Source organism: Salmo salar, chromosome 09 (genome assembly GCF_965601325.2).
Source record: "Salmo salar chromosome 09, fSalSal1, whole genome shotgun sequence".
In the NCBI taxonomy this organism is placed as follows: Eukaryota; Metazoa; Chordata; class Actinopteri; order Salmoniformes; family Salmonidae; genus Salmo; species Salmo salar.
In genome coordinates, this window is record NC_138299.1 from 16869158 (window position 1) to 16891316 (window position 22159).

At 47.2% G+C, this 22159-nt stretch overlaps 1 protein-coding gene across 3 annotated transcripts in view; it reads right to left on the reverse strand.

Annotated features, from left to right (window-relative positions):
• LOC106610785 (AT-rich interactive domain-containing protein 1B) overlaps positions 1-22159 on the reverse strand; it is a 231187-nt gene that overhangs the window by 71820 nt on the left and 137208 nt on the right. For all 3 annotated transcript variants that reach the window (XM_014210355.3, XM_014210357.3, XM_014210353.3), the window contains exons 5-6: positions 10486-10741; positions 817-903 (exon numbers count right to left, since the gene is read on the reverse strand). In XM_014210355.3, the coding sequence (XP_014065830.3) occupies positions 817-903; positions 10486-10741 (343 nt within the window). The remainder of the gene's footprint in view (positions 1-816; positions 904-10485; positions 10742-22159) is intronic.

Consider the following 22159-nt stretch of genomic DNA (forward strand, 5'->3'; position numbering starts at 1 on the left):
CACATATCTCTCTCTCTCTCTCTCTCTCTCTCTCTCTCTCTCTCTCTCTCTCTCATGATAACTGGTCCTTGGTGAGCTGTAGAGGAGCATAATACTCCATGTTAATGCTAGTCCTACCTCCTTTACACAAACTCCCAAAACATAGGGTTTAGTGATTTCCAGACAGTAACAGTTAAGGTTTAACCAAGAATGGTTCCCATGACCTGAGCTGACCTCTCATCCAGTAATACATCACCTCTCCACCAGCCACTCCCTGGGAACCCGCTGGTGAGGTGTTTGTTCTGTACCCACTGAGCCATCGGTCTATTATAAATCATTCACTGGATCAGAACATGCATTGCGGGAACGTCATTACGTTTGACCCCCTCTAAGGAATGTGTGAGTGTATGTGTGTGTTTGTCGTACCTGCCTGTGTGTGTGTGTCCCAACCCCTGTACCTGCTAACAGCCCAGCTATAGAACACCCTGTACCTCTGGCCATGATGTCACGTCCTGCCTTTGTCTGCCAGTTCCCAGAGAGTGTTGGGGAACAATGCCAACGTCACTGAGAGGGAGGCTAATGCCTTCTCACTACCATAGCCAGGGCTGTAAGAGGCTTAACTCTCTGTCCTCAGACCCCTCCACTACTGCTCCACTCAGCCCAGATCCACAACTCTGCTCAACACACAGGTGGGCACTAACCTAGGACTAATCTGCAATTACCACACACACAATACACTAGAACACACAAACATGCAAGCAAGCACACACACACGCACACACACAAACACACACATATGCATGTACATACACGCACACACTTTGTGGTCAGACTTACCCCTCTCCTGAGGCATGGGGGACTGCGTCAAGGGGGAGTGAGGGACATCCGACATGTTGACGGGGATCTGGGGGGGCATCTGGGACCCTGTAAAGAAACACAGGAGGACAGAATATGATATATATTCTATATATAATATTATCAGCACAAAAAGAGAGGGGACATGTTTTAGGGTAACACCGCTCAGTAAACTGACGGAAAGCATAAGCCGAGCTGCTGTACTGTATAATCTGTGACAGTTACCTTCATTGTAATCTAATAACAAAGAAACGTTTTGGCTGAAATGGATTCATCATCCTTTCACAAAGACCAAGGTGAGATGAGTCAAACACAGATAATTATTCTCAATACATCAATTTTGCCCTGAAATGACATGTTCTACTATAGAGGGACACACAGGTAAAGGATTCAGTCTCTGTCTAATTCTATTTCCCTCTATCCACATTTCATCCTCCTCCGAGGTTATTCAATTAAAAAGGCTTTGTCCCGGATTTATAAAAAGATAATAGAGAGGCCCGCATAACATAGCAAATGAGCATGTGTGCCCATGAAAATGTCTCTTAGCACAGTGCAACATAGAACCAGTCATCACTGTGCGGATCTCTTACGGAAGCAGTGTAATTAGGGCAATCCTAATATAAACAAAGCCATTGAGGTGTATTGATCCCTGATGCTCCTCTTGTGCATTAGAAATCCGTTACAGACCAGCGGGGCTGATTAGGGGAACGGAAGATGGACGTTTGTGGATTGATTTAACCCAGAGGAAGGTAAAACAGGTACACCTCCCTCTGCTACTGAAGACTTGAACCAATGGAGAAAAAAACGAATCATTCATGACAACAACATTTTGTTCCAAAATATGGGGAACGTGTGGCTAATGCTCTCCTTTAAACAGAACCAGAAAATGAACAGCAAATGAAAGTATATTTATACTGAACAAAATTCTAAACACAACATGCAACAATTTCAAAGATTTTACTAAGGTACAGCTCATATAAGGAAATCAGTCAATTGAAATACATTCATGAGGCCCTAATCTAGGGATTTCACATGACTGGGAATAAAAAAAATTAAAGGAGCTGGATCAGAAAACCAGTCAGTATCTGGTGTGACCACCATTTGCCTCATGCAGCGCGACACATCTCCTTCTCATAGAGTTGATCAGGCTGTTGATTGTGGCCTGTGGAATGTTGTCCCACTCCTCTTCAATGGCTGTGGGAAGTTGCTGGATATTGGCGGGAACTGGAACACGCTGTCGTACACGTTGATCCAGAGCATCCCAAACATGCTCAATGGGTGACATGTCTGGTGAGTATACAGGCCATGGAAGAACTGGGACATGAATATAATAATATATGCCATTTAGCAGACGCTTTTATCCAGGATTGCAGGAATTGTTTACAGATCCTTGAGACATGGAGATGAATGGCACGACAATGGGCCTCAGGATCTCTTCACAGTATCTCTTTGCATTCTAATTGCCATCGATAAAATGCAATTGTGTAAGTTGTCCGTAGCTTATGCCTGCCCATACTATAAAGCACTGCCACCATGGGGGCACTCTGTTCACAACGTTGACATCAGCAAACCGCTCGCCCACACAACGCCATACACGCTGTCTGCGGTTGTGAGGCCGGTTAGACGTACTGCCACATTCTCATGTTGGAGGTGGCTTATGGTAGAGAAATTAACATTTCATTCTCTGGCAACCGCTCTGGTGGACATTCCTGCAGTCAGCATGCCAATTACACGCTCCCTCAACTTGAGACATCTGTTGCATTGTGTTGTGTGACAAAACTGCACATTTTAGAGTGGCCTTTTATTGTCCACAGCACAAGTTGCACCTGTGTAATGATCACGCTGTTTAATCAGCTTCTTGATATGCCACACCTCTCAGGTAGATGGATTATCTTAGCAAAAAAGAAATGTTCACCAACAACCAATGTAAACAAATATGTGCCCAAAATATGAGAGAAATAAGCTTTTTGTGCGTATTGAAAATTTCTGTGACCTTGAAAAATGGCACCAACACTTTACATTTACATTTTTATATTTTAATATAAAATATGTTTATATTTTTGTTCAGTGTACATGAAGCCCTGTGTAGAGACCGCACTGTTCTCTGTGCTGTACGTGTGAAGAGAGAGAGAGAGAGAGAGCGATGCATAGAGCACAGATGAGATGGTCGCTGTGTACAGCGGTAAATACATGACTGGAGGTGGCACACACTCCACGTAAACAAACCCAATTAAGTCAACGTAATTACTTTGCATAAACTGCATAAACAACATTTCCATCCACCCGCCTGCCCACACATACACACATTAACACTTACATACACAGAGATACAGAACCCCCCCCCCCCACACACACACACACACACACACACACACACACCACCACAAGTTTCTCCAGCAGCAACTCTTGGAAGAGAGAATGTTGGATTAGCGAGTGTGTCACCCTGTTCCAGGAAGGAGAAACCTCAATGCAGCACTAACACTACAATAACAAAAGGACATCACTCTCCTCAGCCTCCACCACACCAGCCAGCCAGAGGAAGACGTAGGGTAAACTAAGAGGAGGGGCATGAAGAGTCATGTCCCCGGTCCTCAGAGGGCTAGGGGAATATGGGGAAAAGCAGGGTGGACAGGCTCAGCCCTTGTGTGGCTAACCACAATCAGCACATGTTTCCGTAGTTTTTCTTTTTTGCTGTCGCACCGGGGGCACGTTAGAGACGTTTACAGTCCCAGTGACCCGTGACAACACCCCCTCTGCAAGGTCACCTTTCCCCTCGTGCCCATCTCCTCTCCCAGCCAGGCAGGCCTGCTGCAGTCGGTGAGGGGGCTACAATGGGCTACAATTGTCACATCATGTTTGAGCGGGTGGGAGGGTGGTGTGTGTAACTGTGGGATGGCAGTGGGGGTGAGGGCATGCATAGTGAATAGCCCCCCCTATCCTCCACTGCACTCTCCACATCCCTATGTAGATACAGAGAGAGAGAGAGAAAGAGAGAGAGAGCGAGAGAGAGAGGGGGGGAGACAACAGCCTATAGAGGGGAGGAGAATGACAAGAGGTGGGAGGAAAGAGGGAGGAGGAGGGGAGAGTACAGTAGGGAGATAAGTAGAAGATGTAAGGAAAAGGATAGAAAGGAGAAGAGGGCAAGAAGAATGGAATTCAGTACCAGAAATCACCTCCTTTCCTCTCTTCTCTCCTTTCCTCTCTTCTCCTCTCCTTTTCTCTCTTCTCCTTTCCTCTCCTCTCCTTTCCTTTCTTCTCCTCTCCTTTCCTCACCTTTCCTTTCCTCTCTTCTCCTCTCCTTTTCTCTCTTCTCCTTTCCTCTCCTCTCCTCTCTTCTCCTCTCCTTTCCTCTCTTCTCCTCTCCTCTCCTCTCCTTTCCTCTCTTCTCCTCTCCTTTTCTCTCTTCTCCTTTCCTCTCCTCTCCTCTCTTCTCCTCTCCTTTCCTCTCTTCTCCTCTCCTCTCCTCTCCTCTCCTTTCCTCTCTTCTCCTCTCCTTTTCTCTCTTCTCCTTTCCTCTCCTCTCCTCTCTTCTCCTCTCCTTTCTTCTCTTCTCCTCTCCTCTCCTTTCCTCTCTTCTCCTCTCCTTTCCTCTCTTCTCCTCTCCTTTCCTCTCTTCTCCTCTCCTCTCCTTTCCTCTCTTCTCCTCTCCTCCACCTTCATTTTTAATGAGCTCCATTGAATAATCATCTGAGAATAAAACAAACAGACAGTCCAGAAGGCCTGGCAGCACGTGTAAGACTGAGTCTGATTAATAATTCAACGATCAGGAGGCTTTTCTCCTCAGCCTCCTGCCTCAGCGCTGCCTCCGTTGCAGAGAGAAGCAGGTTTAAATGTCAGCAGGCTTTACCTTAATCCCCCATTCCACTGCCTCTCCAACACAGCATCTTTATTACCAATGACTGGCAACATTAGAGTGTTTGTTCACATGTCTGCTTGTGCTAACCGAAAGTGACTATAGCATGTGGAGGGTAGCTTGAAAGACGTGACTGTTGGAGGCTTTTTCCCACAACAGGAGTGGTTCTGTGTTACTGGCACGAGGAAAGGGAATGGGTTGGGGGGGTGGGGCATCCACAGGTGCTCCAGAACACAATTAAAAGTTCTGTCAATCAGGTGGAGCACAATGGCTGGCTTGCTATCCCTCTCCCTCTCCTTCTCCCCTTCTCTCTCTCAAACAGCATCAGGAGCAATTTACACCTCGCTATCGCTCTCACCTAGGACCTAGCTGTTACTCACAGGTCAGGAGCATTCACGGGAACACACACAGTGTACACACGCACGCACACGCACACGTACACACACAGTGTACATTTCAAGCGTAACGAAGTTCGTGGATCAACTAAGAGTATATGGGTACAGTATGCTGCATTAACTCACTACAGAAGTTAGAGAGGAAATAACTGCTTGTTTGAAAACCCACCACTACTTGTGAACAGGAAGGAGAGTAAGATATCTACAAATGAGAGCCAAGTGTCTTTGAAGTGGTTCAGGAGTAAAATAAAAAAGTATTGTAATTTCCATTTTGAAATGTTTAACAAGAACAACTTTTCCCACGATAGAAAGTGAGAGGCCAAAAGCAATGGAGTTCATGCGTTTTTAGATAATGCTACCACTAAAACCCAGTAAACGTTCAAATATTCCTCGGCAAGGATTGTTAGGGCAATGCAAGACCCTTTGAAGACAGGGGTTTCTTCTTTGAAGCTTTTTTTGAAGAGTTTCAAACGCAAATGCCACTGAACTGAGTTCAAAGACACACACCTGTGGTCATATTCCCCTCTGTTTTTCAGGGTTGCCAATATTAAGCCTCGGAGTGCGTGGCGCATCCCATGCAGATTCGACGTCTGCTCAGACCCACTGAGCACTGTATTTGATGATGAAAGGGAGGTGCGCGCAAACACACACACACACACAGTTGGATGAACAGAAGCCGTTCTGAGTGAGTTCATTAATAGCACTGAGTGCTACTGGACTGACAGGAGAATGAGGGAGAGGGGCTTGTTCAGCAGCCCCTCAGGTTGGTAGAATACACCCTGCAGGCTCCACACACACACACACACACACACACACACACACTCACACACACACACGGTAATGCTAGTGTGTGGTTGGGGTCTGTAAGCCGTAAACAGCGGGTAGCAATAATTGTGGTTTAGGTCTCAATGAGCATAAGTCAATGATTTTCCAACCTGGGGCTACCGGCAAACGTGAGTTACCACTCCCTGTAGGAGACGGGGGAAAGTGCTGGGGCGGGAAAACGCTCTCCCATGGACCTCATTACTAAGCTAGCGCTGAGCTGGGCTGGGAGAGGTATGGCAAGGAGGAGGAAAAGTGCAGCTCAAGGTAAAAGCTAGACAGAGAGGGGGGGAACAGCGCCAGAACAGCCAGTCAGTGTACCATGCTGCCTGCTGCAGGAAAAATAATTGTGCACACTGCTCCAGGTTCCACTCAGCCAGCCAGACCAGCGCAGAACGGGATTTCTCTAAAAGGCCGATACAGCAAGCTAGCATTTTGATTCTCCTTTTAACAGGCAGGCTATCCTGCGGTTGGTACACTTTGTACTGTACCAACCATCAGGAGGCCAAGCTCCCTAAGACCAGAGGGGTGTGGAGAAATGGAGAGAGAGAGAGGAAAGGAGGGAGGGAGAAAGAAGAAGGCATAGGAGAGGAAGAGGGGGATTCAGTGGGAAGCATGCTCCAGTGCTGTGCTGACTCAGGAGGGGACAGAGGGACGGCCAGAGGCAGTGTTCCACACACACAGCCACTGAGGGACTGGCCATTGGAACTACCGCTGGAAGTACACTCACTAACGCTGCGCCACACCCCAACTAAAACGAAGGGGTCTGGGCTAACTTTCACATCTAATAGCCGTAGCATTTGTCTAGAGCAATGTTTCGCGTCTGCATTTTTTGGTTTCTTCCTTGTACTGTATCACAATAGGAATACACCTCTGTTATGAGTGATTAAGCCAACATGGATGCTCAGTTGCATCTCCCATTGGTTCAATGATTTATTTCTGATCTTTCCAGACCTCACAGAACCCAGTCTATCAGCTGTGTTTGCTGCAACATCTTAATTACCATACACACACACCCCTATCCTAAGCCTACATGCGTTATGATTAAAGCTAATGTGGCTGGCTAGTGGAGCACTGGAGGAAGACTGAGAGGAGGAGAAAGGGGCGGTGTGTGTGTGTGTGTGTGTGTGTGTGTGTGTGTGTGTGTGTGTGTGTGTGTGTGGGGGGGGGGGGGGGGTACCCACGCCAGACCTGATAGGTCTGTACTCTTCCTCCTCCTCCAACCATAGATGCTCTCTCTCTCACGCCGTGACTCGCCCTGACATTTCGGAAGCTCCTCTAGCCCTGGAAGCACTTCAAGCGGGCACAGATAAACAGCTTACTCTCCAAGGCAAGCGCTCGTCAGAACGCTTCAATCACGTTTTTAGAAGAAAATGAGGCAGTGGAGGAGGCGGGCTGGGGGAGGAGGAGGGATTGAGCGGAGCTGTGGCAATGCTAGATGGACCTTGATGGACCTTGGAGGAGAATAAGGGAAAGGGAGACAGGCATTTGATTTTGTACGGCGGGCAGCTCAAGCAGTGGCCGTGTTGGGTCATCAGGGAGTGAGGATGTGGTCTGAGTCCATTAGTAGTAATACAACAGTGAGTGGATCTACTGCAGCTTTCATATACAACTACACACTTACTAAGGTGGCAGGAAGCCTAGCGGTTAGAGCGTTGGGCCGGTAATCAAAAGGTCGCAGGTTTGAATAACCGAGCCGACAAGGTGAAAAAAAAATCTGTCAGTGTGCGCTTGAGCAAGGCACTTAACCAGCATTTGCTCCAGGGGCGCCGTACTACTATGGCTGACCCTGTGTCTGGTGTATGTGACAAAAACATCATCACACACACACAAATATCCCTAAAAGAATGTCACTCTCCTACTACAGATGTGGTTTGTAAATTTGATCTAGTTTGCTATAGCAGGAAAATAGTGGACATTTTGTAGGGGTTGATACATTTTTCGTAAGGGGAAATCAAGTCTAAATTTCAAAGTGGAAACTACAAAGTTACGAGGCCTTTTTAAACCTCTTACGGTGCCTTTTCAAAATACACGTTTTAGATTTCCTGCATTGCACAGTACAGTCTTGGAGGTCAAAGGGCAGTCTCATCAGTTGGTCCCTGAGGCCCGTACACACACAGGGTTACATCACCATGGTGATCAGAGAGAGAACAAGGAGAAAGGCTGCGTCGCCCTAAGACTGTCTGTCACCACTCCTGAACAACAGAACATACAAGCATCAAAGTGAACGGAATCATAGAGAGAGGGGATGAGGGATCACTAGTTCCATCCCTACTGCAATGTTTGACTAGAGATTGTGAGAGAGAGGCTTTGATAACCTGCAGTGGAGAGAGATATTGTTCAGTGATGAGACGCTGGGTGTCTCGCAAAGCCCCACAGTCTCTCCTTCTCCTCATCCTTCACAGCGTACTGAGTGCGCTCAGAGCGACTGATGGATTTCCTCAACGCGCATCCCATTCCGCCTGGCATACAGACGAGAGTAATGCCGTTTGCGTCCCCCCGAAGCCGAAAAATGCGGGGTGCTCCGAATTGGTTTAGAGACATTGGTGCTGAGCAATGTGATTTCTGCTATGACTGTCACAAATCTAGCGCAACAGGAAAATCAATTTGCTGTGTGAGCCTCCTCCTGGCTCGAGGAGAATCCAAATGCCAGGAAACCCAAGATCATTTTACAGTCTATTCTATTTTGCTTCACGGAGACTGAGAAACTGCAGGGGGAGAGAGAGGGAGAGAGAGAGAGAGAGAGAGAGAGAGAGAGAGGGCTGGAGAGGAGAGGAGGAGAAATGAAAAGCGTGACGCCAGGGGAACCAGAGTCTTTCTACGACTCCAAGATCAATATGTCCTTCTGTAGGCGTGATTGTCTCTAAGGCGGCGCACACACCATTCTCTCTGTCTGTACTGTCTATCACTCAGATGATAGTGTGTGTGTGTGTGTCTGTGCGAAAATCATGCGTAGCGTCTGTGTGCGTGCATATTGCGTGTGTAAGTGTGTTTGTGCGAGCATGTGCATTTATTTGGTGTGCGCTGCATGTGCACTGTCAGCCAGTGTGTGTGCAAGAGCGTGCGTGTGAAGGTGTATATAGTGGGTGTGACAGACAGATGAAAGGCTGACACTGTGAAATTGCTCTCCTCTCTGACCATTGTCAGGGGTGACAAGTGTCCCGTGAGCGCTCGGCCGTGTGACATGTGCATTGTCCCGGTAACCGAGGCAGGGCTGACAGCCGCCGTCTGAGGGCGATAAACCACAGCCCTGGTCACATCACGGTCAAAGCGCAGTGGTGTGCAGTAGAGCAGACCTGACCAGTGACAATTCCACAGACTGGACCATGCTACTCTGCACCACTGATATGGAAGAGTGACCCTTGAACTCAAGGGCTAGGGCCAGCCAGTCAGCCACATTCTGCACAGAGGCAGATGCCTTTTATCGGTGTGTTTAGAAAGGAGGCAGGTTGCAGGTAAGAGAAATCACACAACTAGGACCTGCTAGTAAGGAGAAAGTCATCAAATCTTCATATCACAACAACAGTAGTACTCAGTGTTTCTCCCTCGCATACACAGCATTATGCCTGGTGTTGGTATTTCTCATTAGAAGTGATAGTATAAACCACAGGAGGTTGGTGGGACCTTAATTGGGGAGAACAGGCTTGTGGTAATGACTGGAGCAGAGTCAGTGGTATCAGACATGTGGTTTCCAGGTGTTTGATGCCATTCCATTTGCTCCGTTCCGGCCATTATTATGAGCTACAACAGGTAAACCCTAGCAGCTGTTGGCAGACTAACATCCTGTCTCTATGAGGATGTGTTTCCGCATGAGGGGAGAATATTTATTGATACTGTATTAATCACACCTGTCCCTCCGATGAGATCCACCTCCCGTCTCTCCATCTCACTTCCTGCCGTCCGCCTCGGGAGCGGCTGTCCTGCTTTTTCATTAGCGTCAATCACTCCAGCACAAGCTCAGTCCTCCCGGAACCACCCGCCTGCCTCAGGAGCTCACGCATTTGTCCCGCCTCGTCAGCGTGACTGACGGGCCTGAGAGCCGCAGACGTGCCGGTCAGGCCTCAATCAGGAAGAGCAGCGGAGGCTGTGGTTAGACGGTGAGGGGCGGGCAGACAGGGTCACGTCCACATCTCATAGCCTTGTGTCACTCTGGCCTGTCCAAGGCCTGTCCGACACGCTCCCACCCGTTACCTCACTGTTTATCTAAACTAACGCTCAGCTATTCCTCCAGGGGGACACGGCCCGGAATCCTCACACAGGCGTCTGCTCTTGTCTTATTTTGGCGTCCTGTTTCGAAAGGAAGAACACAGAGGCCAACGGCAACCATCTGTACCTGTGCATCTAAAATGTTTTTCAAAATGAAGATAAATGACAAACGATTTCCAATAGAAAGTGGACCAAGGAAACCACATCGATCAGCTAAATGGGTCAGCTTGAAATGACCACTTCTAAAGAACATCATTATTCTGATCAATTTCCTACAGGGTGTCATAATACCAGAACAGGAGATTTGAACAGACGGTAAATCACCAGTATGATGTTCAGGGATTCTTTCTGTGAAATGATTTGCTGTAGGCTTACCTTGTGCTGTGGCTGGGCCGCTAACTGGGGAGATGGGGCCGGAGCGTGATTGGTTGGAGCCCACGGGGGAGCCAACAGGAGAGGGAGATGGGCCGCTGCCTCGGCCAGACAGGTGGGGTGATGCGTGGGGTGAGAAGGGTGACTGGGACGGGTTACTCTGATCCCCCTGGCTACTGGTGGAGCCTGTAGCACTGACGGCTGAACTGTGACCAGCGTCCGTCCCTGTAGGGAGGTCATCTATGGAGCCAGACAGGTCCTGGAACAGAGAGAGACAGAGGAGATGGTAGGTGAGTGCAATGATGAGCAAAGCTTATTCAATGCTGTGATGTATTTTGTCCAACCCCTGTCTATGATATACACAGAGTGTACAAAACATTAAAGACACCTGCTTCTTTCCATGACATAGACTGACCAGGTGAATCCAGGTGAAAGCTATGACCCATTATTGATGTCACCTGTTAAATCCACTTCAATCAGTGTAGCTGAAGGGGAGGAGACGGGTTTAAGTGCCTTTGAACGGGGTATGGTAGTAGGTGCCAGGCGCACCGGTTTGGTGCCAAGTTGGGCCAGCATCCCCGTGGAATGCTTGTAGAGCCCATGCCCCGACGAGGCTGTTCTGATGGCGAGGGTGAAACTTAACATCAGGAAGGTGTTCCTGGTGTTTGGTATACTCAGTGTAACTGAACAAGCACGACATGCAAAACATTGTGTAACAGAGCAGTAGTGCCTTGATGGTGTAGGTCAGACAGTCTGTTCTATGTGATGTGTATGATGGGCCAGTACTCATGGTGAGTTCATATTACACACATCCCCTGTGGGGAGAGAAAGAAGAGGGAGGAGCGGGAGGGAGGGAGGGAGGGGGGGAGGGTACTGATTGGCTGTGGGTATTCCCCCATCTGAATCTTTTCCAGGGAATCCCCTATTAATGCTGACAAACTGCTGAACTATAGTCTGATAAAAGAGGAGGGTGAAGGGAGAGAGAGCGGGGGGGAGGTAGATGGTCCAGGTGTTGTGTGTGTGCGTGTGCGCGTGTCTGTATTTGTGCGTGTGGGTATGTGTGCGTGTGTGTGTGTGTGTGTGTGTGATGTCTGCCTCTTCAACACACATTACCACATCTCTCCAGCTGTAGCTGCACTGAGGGAGGTCCACCACCGACACCCCTGGTGGCTGATGCGGTACGTGGACCACACGCCACACGCTGTAGCGAGCTACATATCGGTCTGTCTATCCACCCACCACCGTCAGTCAGTCAGGCCCCACAGGATCTCTCCTCCACGACCTTTTACCTACACTTACTACAGCCACCTCTCACGTGTCTCCTAAAATGGCCATAGTGAAAATCCTGTTTTAATGGTAACAGCTGAAGATGAACCAAACAACTGTGGTTCTTTCACAAGTATGGTATGTATTTTGTGATCAATTGTTTCCTAAAGCAGAACATGGTGATTGAAGCATTTGTTTACTAAAGCATTGTGGCATATTGTCAGTATTTATAACATGGCTTCTAAAATGAGCACCAATAAGCAGATTTCCTGGTGACAAACGGTACTAAATGACTGTCTTGTTGTGAACTAGTCATCTGTGGTGGCACAAGCTTCTATTTTCGTCATGCCTCTGTGACTGCCCACCCGACCGCTCTGCCCGGCCAGGCTGTCACATGGCATCATCAGTCCAGCACACACAGTTCTCTCTCTCTCTCTCTCTCTCTCTCTCTCTCTCTATCTCTCGCTCTCTCTCTCTCTCTCTCAGCTGGATGATGTCACAGGCTGTCTCAACCAATAAGCAGAGCTGTTATTCTGAGGAGGCAGTCACAGGTGACCGCAGGTGTGTGCCATTTGACACAGTGGGGTCCTGCAAACAGGGAAACCATGGCGACAGCTTTCCAAACAGGTGAATCCAGTGTGACATCCAACATATTGTTAACCTAAGAGCCAATTAAAAACGGGGAAAGCACTGTGAATAATTACATTACCTGCCAGTCGCCAGTTCTCCAATAACCGTTGGGCAGAAAAGCATATCATTAATTTGGACGATTTGAGGACTGACCGGTTTGGATTACACTCATGGTTGACCACATCTAAACAGTGTTCCGCGGAGGCCTGCCAGCCCCCAGAGCGGCGCGGGAGCCCATAAGACCAGCTTCTTCCACAGATGAACAGTGTTCTGACTGAGAGAGCCCATAAGACCAGCTTCTTCCACAGATGAACAGTGTTCTGACTGAGAGAGCCCATAAGACCAGCTTCTTCCACAGATGAACAGTGTTCTGACTGAGAGAGCCCATAAGACCAGCTTCTTCCACAGATGAACAGTGAAGAAGCCCAGATGCTGCTTACTCCTCCACACTCTCCACAGTGATATTTACAGCAGTGAACAGCCAGCCCAGCCAGCACCCATCCAAATACCCAACAAGCTAGCTGGGGCCCATTCCAAAGTGGCCCAAATCCAATTTATTGCCTCTCTGCTACAAATTGCTCTGTGCATTGAGTCTCCAAATAGCTGTCAACTACTCCCAGTTGGCATCTTGTATTACTTAATGTGCCTCTGAAGCATGTAATTGTAATAATAAGAAAATATTGAGGTGATAATAACCACTTATTTTGAGATGGCCAGACCCCCACGTAATGACCTCCTATCTAGATGTTTCACACTATGTTAGAGAGGCAGTCTTTTGTGACCCTTCACCTCTGGGGTGTTGGCATCTCTCTCTCCCTCTCTGAGGCTGTCAGCCTGTCAGACTCAGACAGGCAGGGGCACTGAGGGGACAGCCGAGCCAACACACACAGTACAAACACGCACATACCACCAGACTAACATGCTCTGACTGAGTGGGAGAAATCCCCCTGTCATTCAGTAAGCAGTGGGTCTTGCCTGCTTCCCACTGATCCCCTGGATGTCCCCCCTGATTGGGCAGAGATGTGTATTAATGATTGCTGCTGGGAAGGGAAGGAACAGGCAGAGTGGGCCAGCCAGGCAAGCCAGGTTTCTCTGGTCACACTGTCTAGACAGGGAGGAGTCAGGTAACACACCATAGCTTCCTGTCTGTGGACCAGAGGAAGAGAGAGAGCACTGACCCTCAAACTTCCTCACACACAATACTGCAAGGCACACATTCAAACTGCTTTCCCAAGCCTGGAGCAGGGGGAACCAGCATGGCTGTATTGGGCAGGGGAGGCTTTCTCACAAGCGCTAACAAAAGTGGTAGGGTAGTGCTGGGACTGGTAGTAGGGCAGAGACTGGGACTGTAGTTGCTGCTAGAGCTAGGTCAGAGACTGTAGCTAGCTGGGACCGGAGCAGAGGGCTGGGGCTATGCAGGGCTGGTGTTGTCAACTCTGGTTAGAGGCTCTTGGGGCAGTGCTGTCCAGCGTGTCACCTTGCTGTTGGACACACCAGCCACCCCCTGCCACTACGGCTTCCACCCCCAGTGTCCCCCTGCCACCCTCCTGCCAACACCCTGCCACCAGGCCAGACAGGCTTGCTGACTCATCCCAGTCACAGAGTCACAGCAGCGGGGAAGACAGGGAGGCTGGTGGGCTAGGAGGGTGTGGGATGGTGGAGGGTTTGTGCGTGGATGGGGAGGGTTCTCTCTCACTCTTTCCAGTTGGTGAGACACCCTAACACAGGGCGTGAGAAGGTTCAACGCTGATATTCAAAGTGCCTGCAGTGACATAAGAGGGGAAACTCTAATGGAGGGGAAAAGTTACATTTAAAATGCAAAGATCCCAATGTTAATTACCCATGATGTTGCTATCAAAGCCTCAACCACTGTACCCACTGGTATTTAAAACTGATTTAGTGGACTCGTACAGTACAGAAGGCTTATTCCTCTCTTTCTCTGAGTAAATAGAACGATGACAGCTGTAATTAGGTCTAATAGCTGTCTGTTGTGAGCCCACTGGGGACTCTCTCTCTCACACATGGACCCACAGTCCTCGTTACTGCCTTCGGACTGCTGTGCTGCTGCCGCCTCTTTCTACGGAGCAGTGGAATTTAAGTGGAAACGCTATTACACATAAGATGTTTTCTCATCCCCAAACCCTGAGTTGAAATGCCATGCAAATTATCTTCTGAACGGTTGTGTGTCAGGGAGGGAGTGGGGGAGTGGAGGGTAATGGGATGCCCCATGTAGAGAGCTCACTGTAATACCCTTCTCAAGGTGCTATTAAATACCACATACAGAGACGGGGGGAGACTAACGCAATGATAACACTCCCAGCTACACAGGACATCTCTGGCATAGGCTCAGACAGGCTAGGGAGAGAGATGTGTACATGTGTTTGCATGGGATGGAAACAAGCTGAGCAAGTGAGAGAGAGAGAGATGATAATGGTGATGATGCTGATGGTTGTGGTGATGATGTTATGATGATGATGATGGTGGTGGTTGTGGTGACGACGATGACGATGATGCTGATGGTGATGATGATGGTGGTGGTTGTGGTGATGACGATGATGCTGCTGATGGTGATGGTTGTGGTGAAGATGATGATGATGGTGGTGGTTGTGGTGATGATGATGATGGTGATGATGATGATGATGGTGGTGGTTGTGGTGATGAAGATGATGCTGATGATGATGGTGGTGGTTGTGGTGATGACGATGATGCTGCTGATGGTGATGGTTGTGGTGATGATGATGATGCTGATGATGATGGTGATGATGATGGTGGTGGTTGTGGTGATGATGGTGGTGGTTGTGGTGATGACGATGATGCTGATGATTGTGATGATGATGATGATGGTTGTGGTGATGATGGTGATGATGATGATGGTGGTGATGATGATGGTGGTGGTTGTGGTGATGATGATGGTGGTGGATGTGGTGATAATGATGATGATGCTGATGATGGTGGTTGTGGTGATGATGGTGATGATGCTGGTGGCTGTGGTGATGATGATGATGATGCTGATGATGGTGATGATGGTTGTGGTGATGATGATGATGATGGTGGTGGTTGTGGTGATGACGATGATGCTGCTGATGGTGATGGTTGTGGTGATGATGATGATGCTGATGATGATGGTGATGATGATGGTGGTGGTTGTGGTGATGACGATGATGCTGATGATTGTGATGATGATGATGATGATGATGGTTGTGGTGATGATGGTGATGATGATGATGATGGTGATGATGATGGTGGTGGTTGTGGTGATGACGATGATGCTGATGATTGTGATGATGATGATGATGATGATGGTTGTGGTGATGATGGTGACGATGATGCTGATGATTGTGATGATGATGATGATGATGATGGTTGTGGTGATGATGGTGATGATGATGATGGTGGTGATGATGATGGTGGTGGTTGTGGTGATGATGATGGTGGTGGATGTGGTGATAATGATGATGATGCTGATGATGGTGGTTGTGGTGATGATGGTGATGATGCTGGTGGCTGTGGTGATGATGATGATGATGCTGATGATGGTGATGATGGTTGTGGTGATGATGGTGATGATGATGGTGGTTGTGGTGATGACGATGATGCTGATGATGGTTGTGGTGATGATGGTGATGATGATGATGGTGGTGATGATGATGGTGGTGATGATGCTGGTGGCTGTGGTGATGATGGTGATGATGATGATGCTGATGATGGTGATGGTGGTTGTGGTGATGATGGTGATGATGATGGTGGTTGTGGTGATGACGATGATGCTGATGATGGTGATGGTTGTGGTGATGATGGTGATGATGATGATGGTGATGATGATGGTTGTGGTGATGATGGTGATGATGATGATGGTGGTGATGATGATGGTGGTGGTTGTGGTGATGATGATGGTGGTGGATGTGGTGATAATGATGATGATGCTGATGATGGTGGTTATGGTGATGATGGTGATGATGCTGGTGGCTGTGGTGATGATGGTGATGATGATGATGCTGATGATGGTGATGGTGGTTGTGGTGATGATGGTGATGATACTGGTGGTTGTGGTGGAAATGCTGATGATTCATTTGAATGATCTGAGGGGACTTGCCTGGTATGCCACAGGCTCCAAACCACCTGGGCATAATGCTGATTGACAGAACTCTTTGCTCAGACAACTCTCTGATCATTATGGGCCAGACAACAGTCATTTCACTGTCCTCACTCCTCAATGTCCCAGCGCCTGTTGTCTATTGTGTCGTGGCCTCGAGGTTGGCATTGATGGGAAGTCATACTCCACCACACATCTCCATAGCTGGCTGGGTGTCCTAACGACCACCCATGCAGCCCAAGCCCTCTTATGTCTTAATGGAACATCTCAGAGGTGTCTCTGTGCAATAACACCAGCGATTAAACCAAGTCGACCAAGAGCTGAACTCACTAGAATTCACTAGTAATCTGGTAAGGAACTCCTGTCCCTGTCTATATCTCCAGATCAGGTAACATATTAGGAACTAGGATCTGAGGGACATGGCTGTGTTTTACAGACGGTTGTTTTGCCAACCACATCAGGACTATTGGAGCCAATCTGAGGGACATTACTATGTTTCAAATCACATTTATTTGATGTTCAAGCAAGAGTTTTTTCTCTTTGTTGTCCCAAAGAAAAGCAGAGAGAGAACAAACTTGTCAGGGCCTCTAAAGTTGCAGCAGAGACACAGTGTGAGAAAGCAATGTGTGCTTTTTTTATTCCACTACAATGGCTGCACAAAGCACAGGCAATCGCATTTCTAAATGTCTGTGCAAAAGTGAAGGTTTCCCGCGAGAGAGTAACTGTTAATGTGATTGGATGATAATTATTTGACTAGGCTACCTGTATTTGACATTGTGTTGTTATTTCGCTGAACACTAGATGTTTTAATTGTATTTTTGGCAGTGAAACAAGGTTTCTCAGGCAAGAAAAAAACATCACACAAATGTATAACCCCGTTGGAAAATATAAATGTACTGTTTGAAAATGTGAAAAAAAACAATATATATATATTTTTTAAATGTGAATCACATTTTTATTTGGCGTACCCCGATGGCATTGTGCGTACCCCAGTTTGGGAATACCTGGTCTAGATGTTCAACACCAACACACAGGCAAAAAACACATGTCCTCTTTAGATACTAGTACTTAACATAATGAGGTTTCTAGCCCAAGTTCTCTCACTTCTAAATACATACATCCAAAGACATACACCATCCCCCTAGAAGCCAAGGTCTCCTTGTTGTACTATCCATACACATGCCCTGAGCAAATCTACCATCCTCAGGCTTATAGGGCTGCCAGATAGCCTACCGCCTGGTCTGAGTTTCCAGTCTGGTGTGCGTGAGAGGACTAATGCTAAAACTAGCCCATTAGTGTTATTTGTGGTTGGGCTGATAGTCAGCTTGCAGAGTCATAACTATCCCTCTCTAAGCCTCAGTATTGTGGAGATATGAAGAGTCTGTTTGGAGGACCCGTTTGAAGCCCTATTACACGTAAGCCTGCAAAGAGGCCCAAATCTGGTGGCGCTTGTCTTCAAACCAATGGATTAGTGTTGCGTTTCACTATGATTCCCCCTGATAATACGACAGAGTCCGATAGAGCCGGGCCGAGCAGGACGAGTGCTCAACACACGCCGGCCCTATTCACTTAACGCACTGCTTCACTGTCTCTCTGAATAATGACTTACGATAAAGTACCCCTCCACAGCTCAACCTTTAATTCGCTGGATAAATGTTTGTACCCTACTGTATATCGAGGTCGAGGCTGCCACCATACAACCCCCCCTGCAGTCTTATCGCGGCCGGGTCATTTGTATACCGCCAAACCGTTTTTATTTAAATGTACCAGTCTTCCATTTAAAAGCGGGCGGCTTCATGAGAGTCGACAGGCCAGGCAGGCCATTATTGTCTGAGCTGTTGAAATGTTTTTTTTATTAACCACAAAGGTTCTTAACTGGTTTAATGCACAAGCAGACCACTCACACTCCCCTCCACCCCTTCACCCCACCCCTACGCACCTATTTGTTTTACACTTATTGCATCTACTAATGTTTTTATGTATGGTATTCAGCTCTGCCATACTCCCCCCACCCCCCCTCCTCTCACTCCAGAGAGGGAGAAAGAACTGAAAGCGAAAGGGGGAACATCAAATAAAGAAATAATTAAAACTGCCAAATTCCTCATTTCTAATTCAACTGCTCATTCAGCTTAACCTCTCTCTCCTCAGCAATTAAAGCACCCGCCACATCCTTCACGCCGTGCCGCTGCCTCCCAGCCCGCCCGCCGCACATAGCAGCCACACGGCTAAATAATGCAGTGCATCCTGCACCGTGGAGCCTTTATCATCCCAAATGACATCCATTTGCATATCTCCCCAGTCAATTAGAGCACACCGAAATAATCAGCCCATAATTGGGAGAGAGTGCCGGTAATCACCCGACCCTGGCACACCAACAGGACCAACTGGGGGTAGAGGGGGAGGGGGGAGGGAAAGGGGGTGAGGTAAGAGAGGTGGGGCAGACTTTACACCTTAACCTACTGCTCTGTAATACTATTCTACAGTCCAGTCCGAGTTTGCTCAAATTTCACATGCCCTCGTCCTCTGTCTTTTGTTTTTCCAACTCTCTCCCTACCAACCAACTAGCACGTGTTCTGAGCCCTTATTACAGTACTATGCACAGACTTTCTCCAGATAATTTAAAGGGGGCAATCTGCAGTTTCTATATACATTTTGTAGACTGTTAATTAATGAATTACAACTGCCATTGATTCTTGACGTATATAACGTCTAAATGCTTCATGAGCTTAGTTCAGTGTTCACACCCCATCAGAGCCCCAAATGTAAGCTTGTTTTACTCCAATGTTTGTAAACAAAGTCCATATAAACAAGTGGCAGGGTGAGCGCGTTGTTACTGTTTGAACTTCCGATTGGCCCATATGTATCTCTCCCGAGTGAGAGAGGAAAATAAAGACAGTTTTGGTGCCAGTAATGGGTAAGGCTGGCAGTGTTACAGTACAAAGTAGAAAGAGGAACATCAGAGCCAGACAAGGTTAGATCCCTCCTGTAGCACTCTTCCTTTGTGCACTGCCTCAGCTTTTCCTTCCCCAGCCTTTGTATTTCCTCAGCTCTATGCAGTTCAATACTAGACAACATTACCTCTGTGGTTTTGGGCCGCACTCAATCGCCTTTCTGAGATGAAAGGCACAATGACGCGCCATTCACTTCAACTTGATAGAGGAGGAGGGGAAAAAAGAGAAGGAAAGAAAGAAAGGGAAGGATGGAAGAAAAAAAAAAACACACGTGAAAGGATGAGAATTTTTTATTTGTTTCCGATTTAACCTCCAGAGAAAGGATGCAATCTATTAGCGTTTAGCAAGGCAAGACAAGGCAGAGACAGGAAGGTCAAATAAAGAGTATGCATAAAAACAAATAAAAAATCTATTTGAAGATGAGACGCTACACAGACGGAGAGAGAGTGCGAGAGAGAGTGCGAGAGAGAGAGAGTGAGAGAGAGAGAGAGAGAGAGAGAGAGAGAGAGAGAGAGAGAGAGAGAGAGGCAGCAGACTGGAAACAGCGTTCACACGGCTAGGCCAGGGAGGAAAACTTCAGATTTTTCCACTTGTTTTCGGGGGCTTTACTTTTCTCCACCCCCCCCCTCCGTTCACTCTTTCCTCTGCCTCAGAGCTCCCCTCATTCCCTGGCTGGCAACTCTCTCTCTGCGTTATGCATCACTGTCAAAATGACAGTGATAAAAATTAGGGCTGCTGCGGCTGATTTGATTGGTGCGATGCAAACTCATCCCCAACTGGTGTGATTGGACATGCCTGCTGTCAGAGTGGCTGCCTCGGTCATCCATCAGCGCTACTTGGCCGCAGACCAAGCCGATCGATACACGATTGGTGGATTGGTGAGAGATATCACATTGTGACCTGCCTGCATATCATCATAAATACAGCTAGTTAGGCCTGGCTGGCTCCAAATATCTATTGGCTCCTTGTCTCTAAGCCCAGAGAGGGAGATGCTCTCTACATCAAGCTTGCTGTGTTATACACACACACATGCACGCACACGCGCACACACACACACACACACACACACACACACACACACACACACACACACACACACACACACACACACACACACACACACACACACACACACACACACACACACACACACACACACACACACACACACACACACACCGGCACAGACGGATAGGCAGATATGCACGCATGTAGAGAATTGAGAGGAAAACAATGTAGGTGGTAGAAACTGCAGGAGTTTAGCATCAAAGGGAAAAGCGAGGGTAATTCATCATCCATTCACAACAGAGACTGTGACTGAATGTCCATGACCAGGAAACTAAAGTTTCCCTTAATTGGAGATGTTTTGTTTTCATTCCCAACTAGTCTTTCTTGTTTTTCTACCCAATTTCTCGCTGTTTCTTTTCAGCAGTCAAGGATGCCCTTGCCCTCTCCCCTCCTTTCTCTCTTCCCTCTTTCCTACTCTCTCTCCCCTCCTCTGTCTCTTTCATTAGAACAATTCACCACGGGTTCCCTCCAGCCTAAAACTCAAGTTGAGAAAATACAGAGCGAAAGAGAGAGCGAGTGACAGAGATACGAAAGAGAGAAAACACCCCAGAGCCTTCCATTGCATTTGAGAGACAGACAAACAGAGGAAGACCTTGCTCCCCAGCCTTTCCTCTTGAGGAAATATCTCATTTGTGGGGATTCTGTTGATGTAAGAAGAAGAGGGGGCGAGAGGAGAAGGAAAGAGGGAGTGTGAGAGACCCTCCAGCCCACCACATTCCTTTCCTTCATTAAAGGAGGAAGGTAACACTAGGCGTTTAGAACACCAGCAACTGTAAATCACCATATTGGCATTGTTGCATAATTGGTAGGAGGGTTTTGGTATTCCTGAATTTACTGAGACTATTACCTCTGCATACATTAATGAGCAGAATTTGCTGGAACCAAACCATATATAAAAACATGTTACATATTTTGAAAGCTGAGAAACTGCCCTTTCAAATGATACGACATGCAATAGCACCCCATCAATCAAATGGTAAACAGTTAAGAAAAAACACCTGCGAAAATGTGTATCTTATATGCTTTTTCCCGAACTGCCATTTACAAAAAAACAACCAAAAAAAGAGCATATTGAGTCTTTATTATTTTGTAAGGTTTGGTCATCTGAAATCAGAATAGTCCTAACTTTTACTTTTAGTCCTAACTTTTTACAACCGTTTTAACTGACCGGTGGTATTTTTCTAGAATTCTATTGAATGTTCTGTGATCAGACACTTTCTTATCTGAATAGTATATTAAACACATATACAGTGACTTCAGCAAGTATTAATACCCCTTGACTTACAGTATTCCACATTTTATTGTGTTACAGCCTGGATGCAAAATGTATTACATTTATATTTTTTCTCTGTCATCTACAGTTAAAGTTTACATACACCTTAGCCAAATACATTTAAACTAAATTTTTCACAATACCTGACATTTAATCCTAGTAAACATTCCCTGCCTTAGGTCAGTTAGGATCACCACTTATTTTAAGAATGTGAAATGTCAGAATAATAGTAGAGAGAATGATTTATTTCAGCTTTTATTTATTTCATCACATTCCCAGTGGGTCAGAAGTTTACATACACTCAAATAGTATTTGGTAGCATTGCCTTTAAATTGTTTAACTTGGGTCAAATGTTTCGGGAAGCCTTCCACAAGCTTCCCACAATAAGTTGGGTGA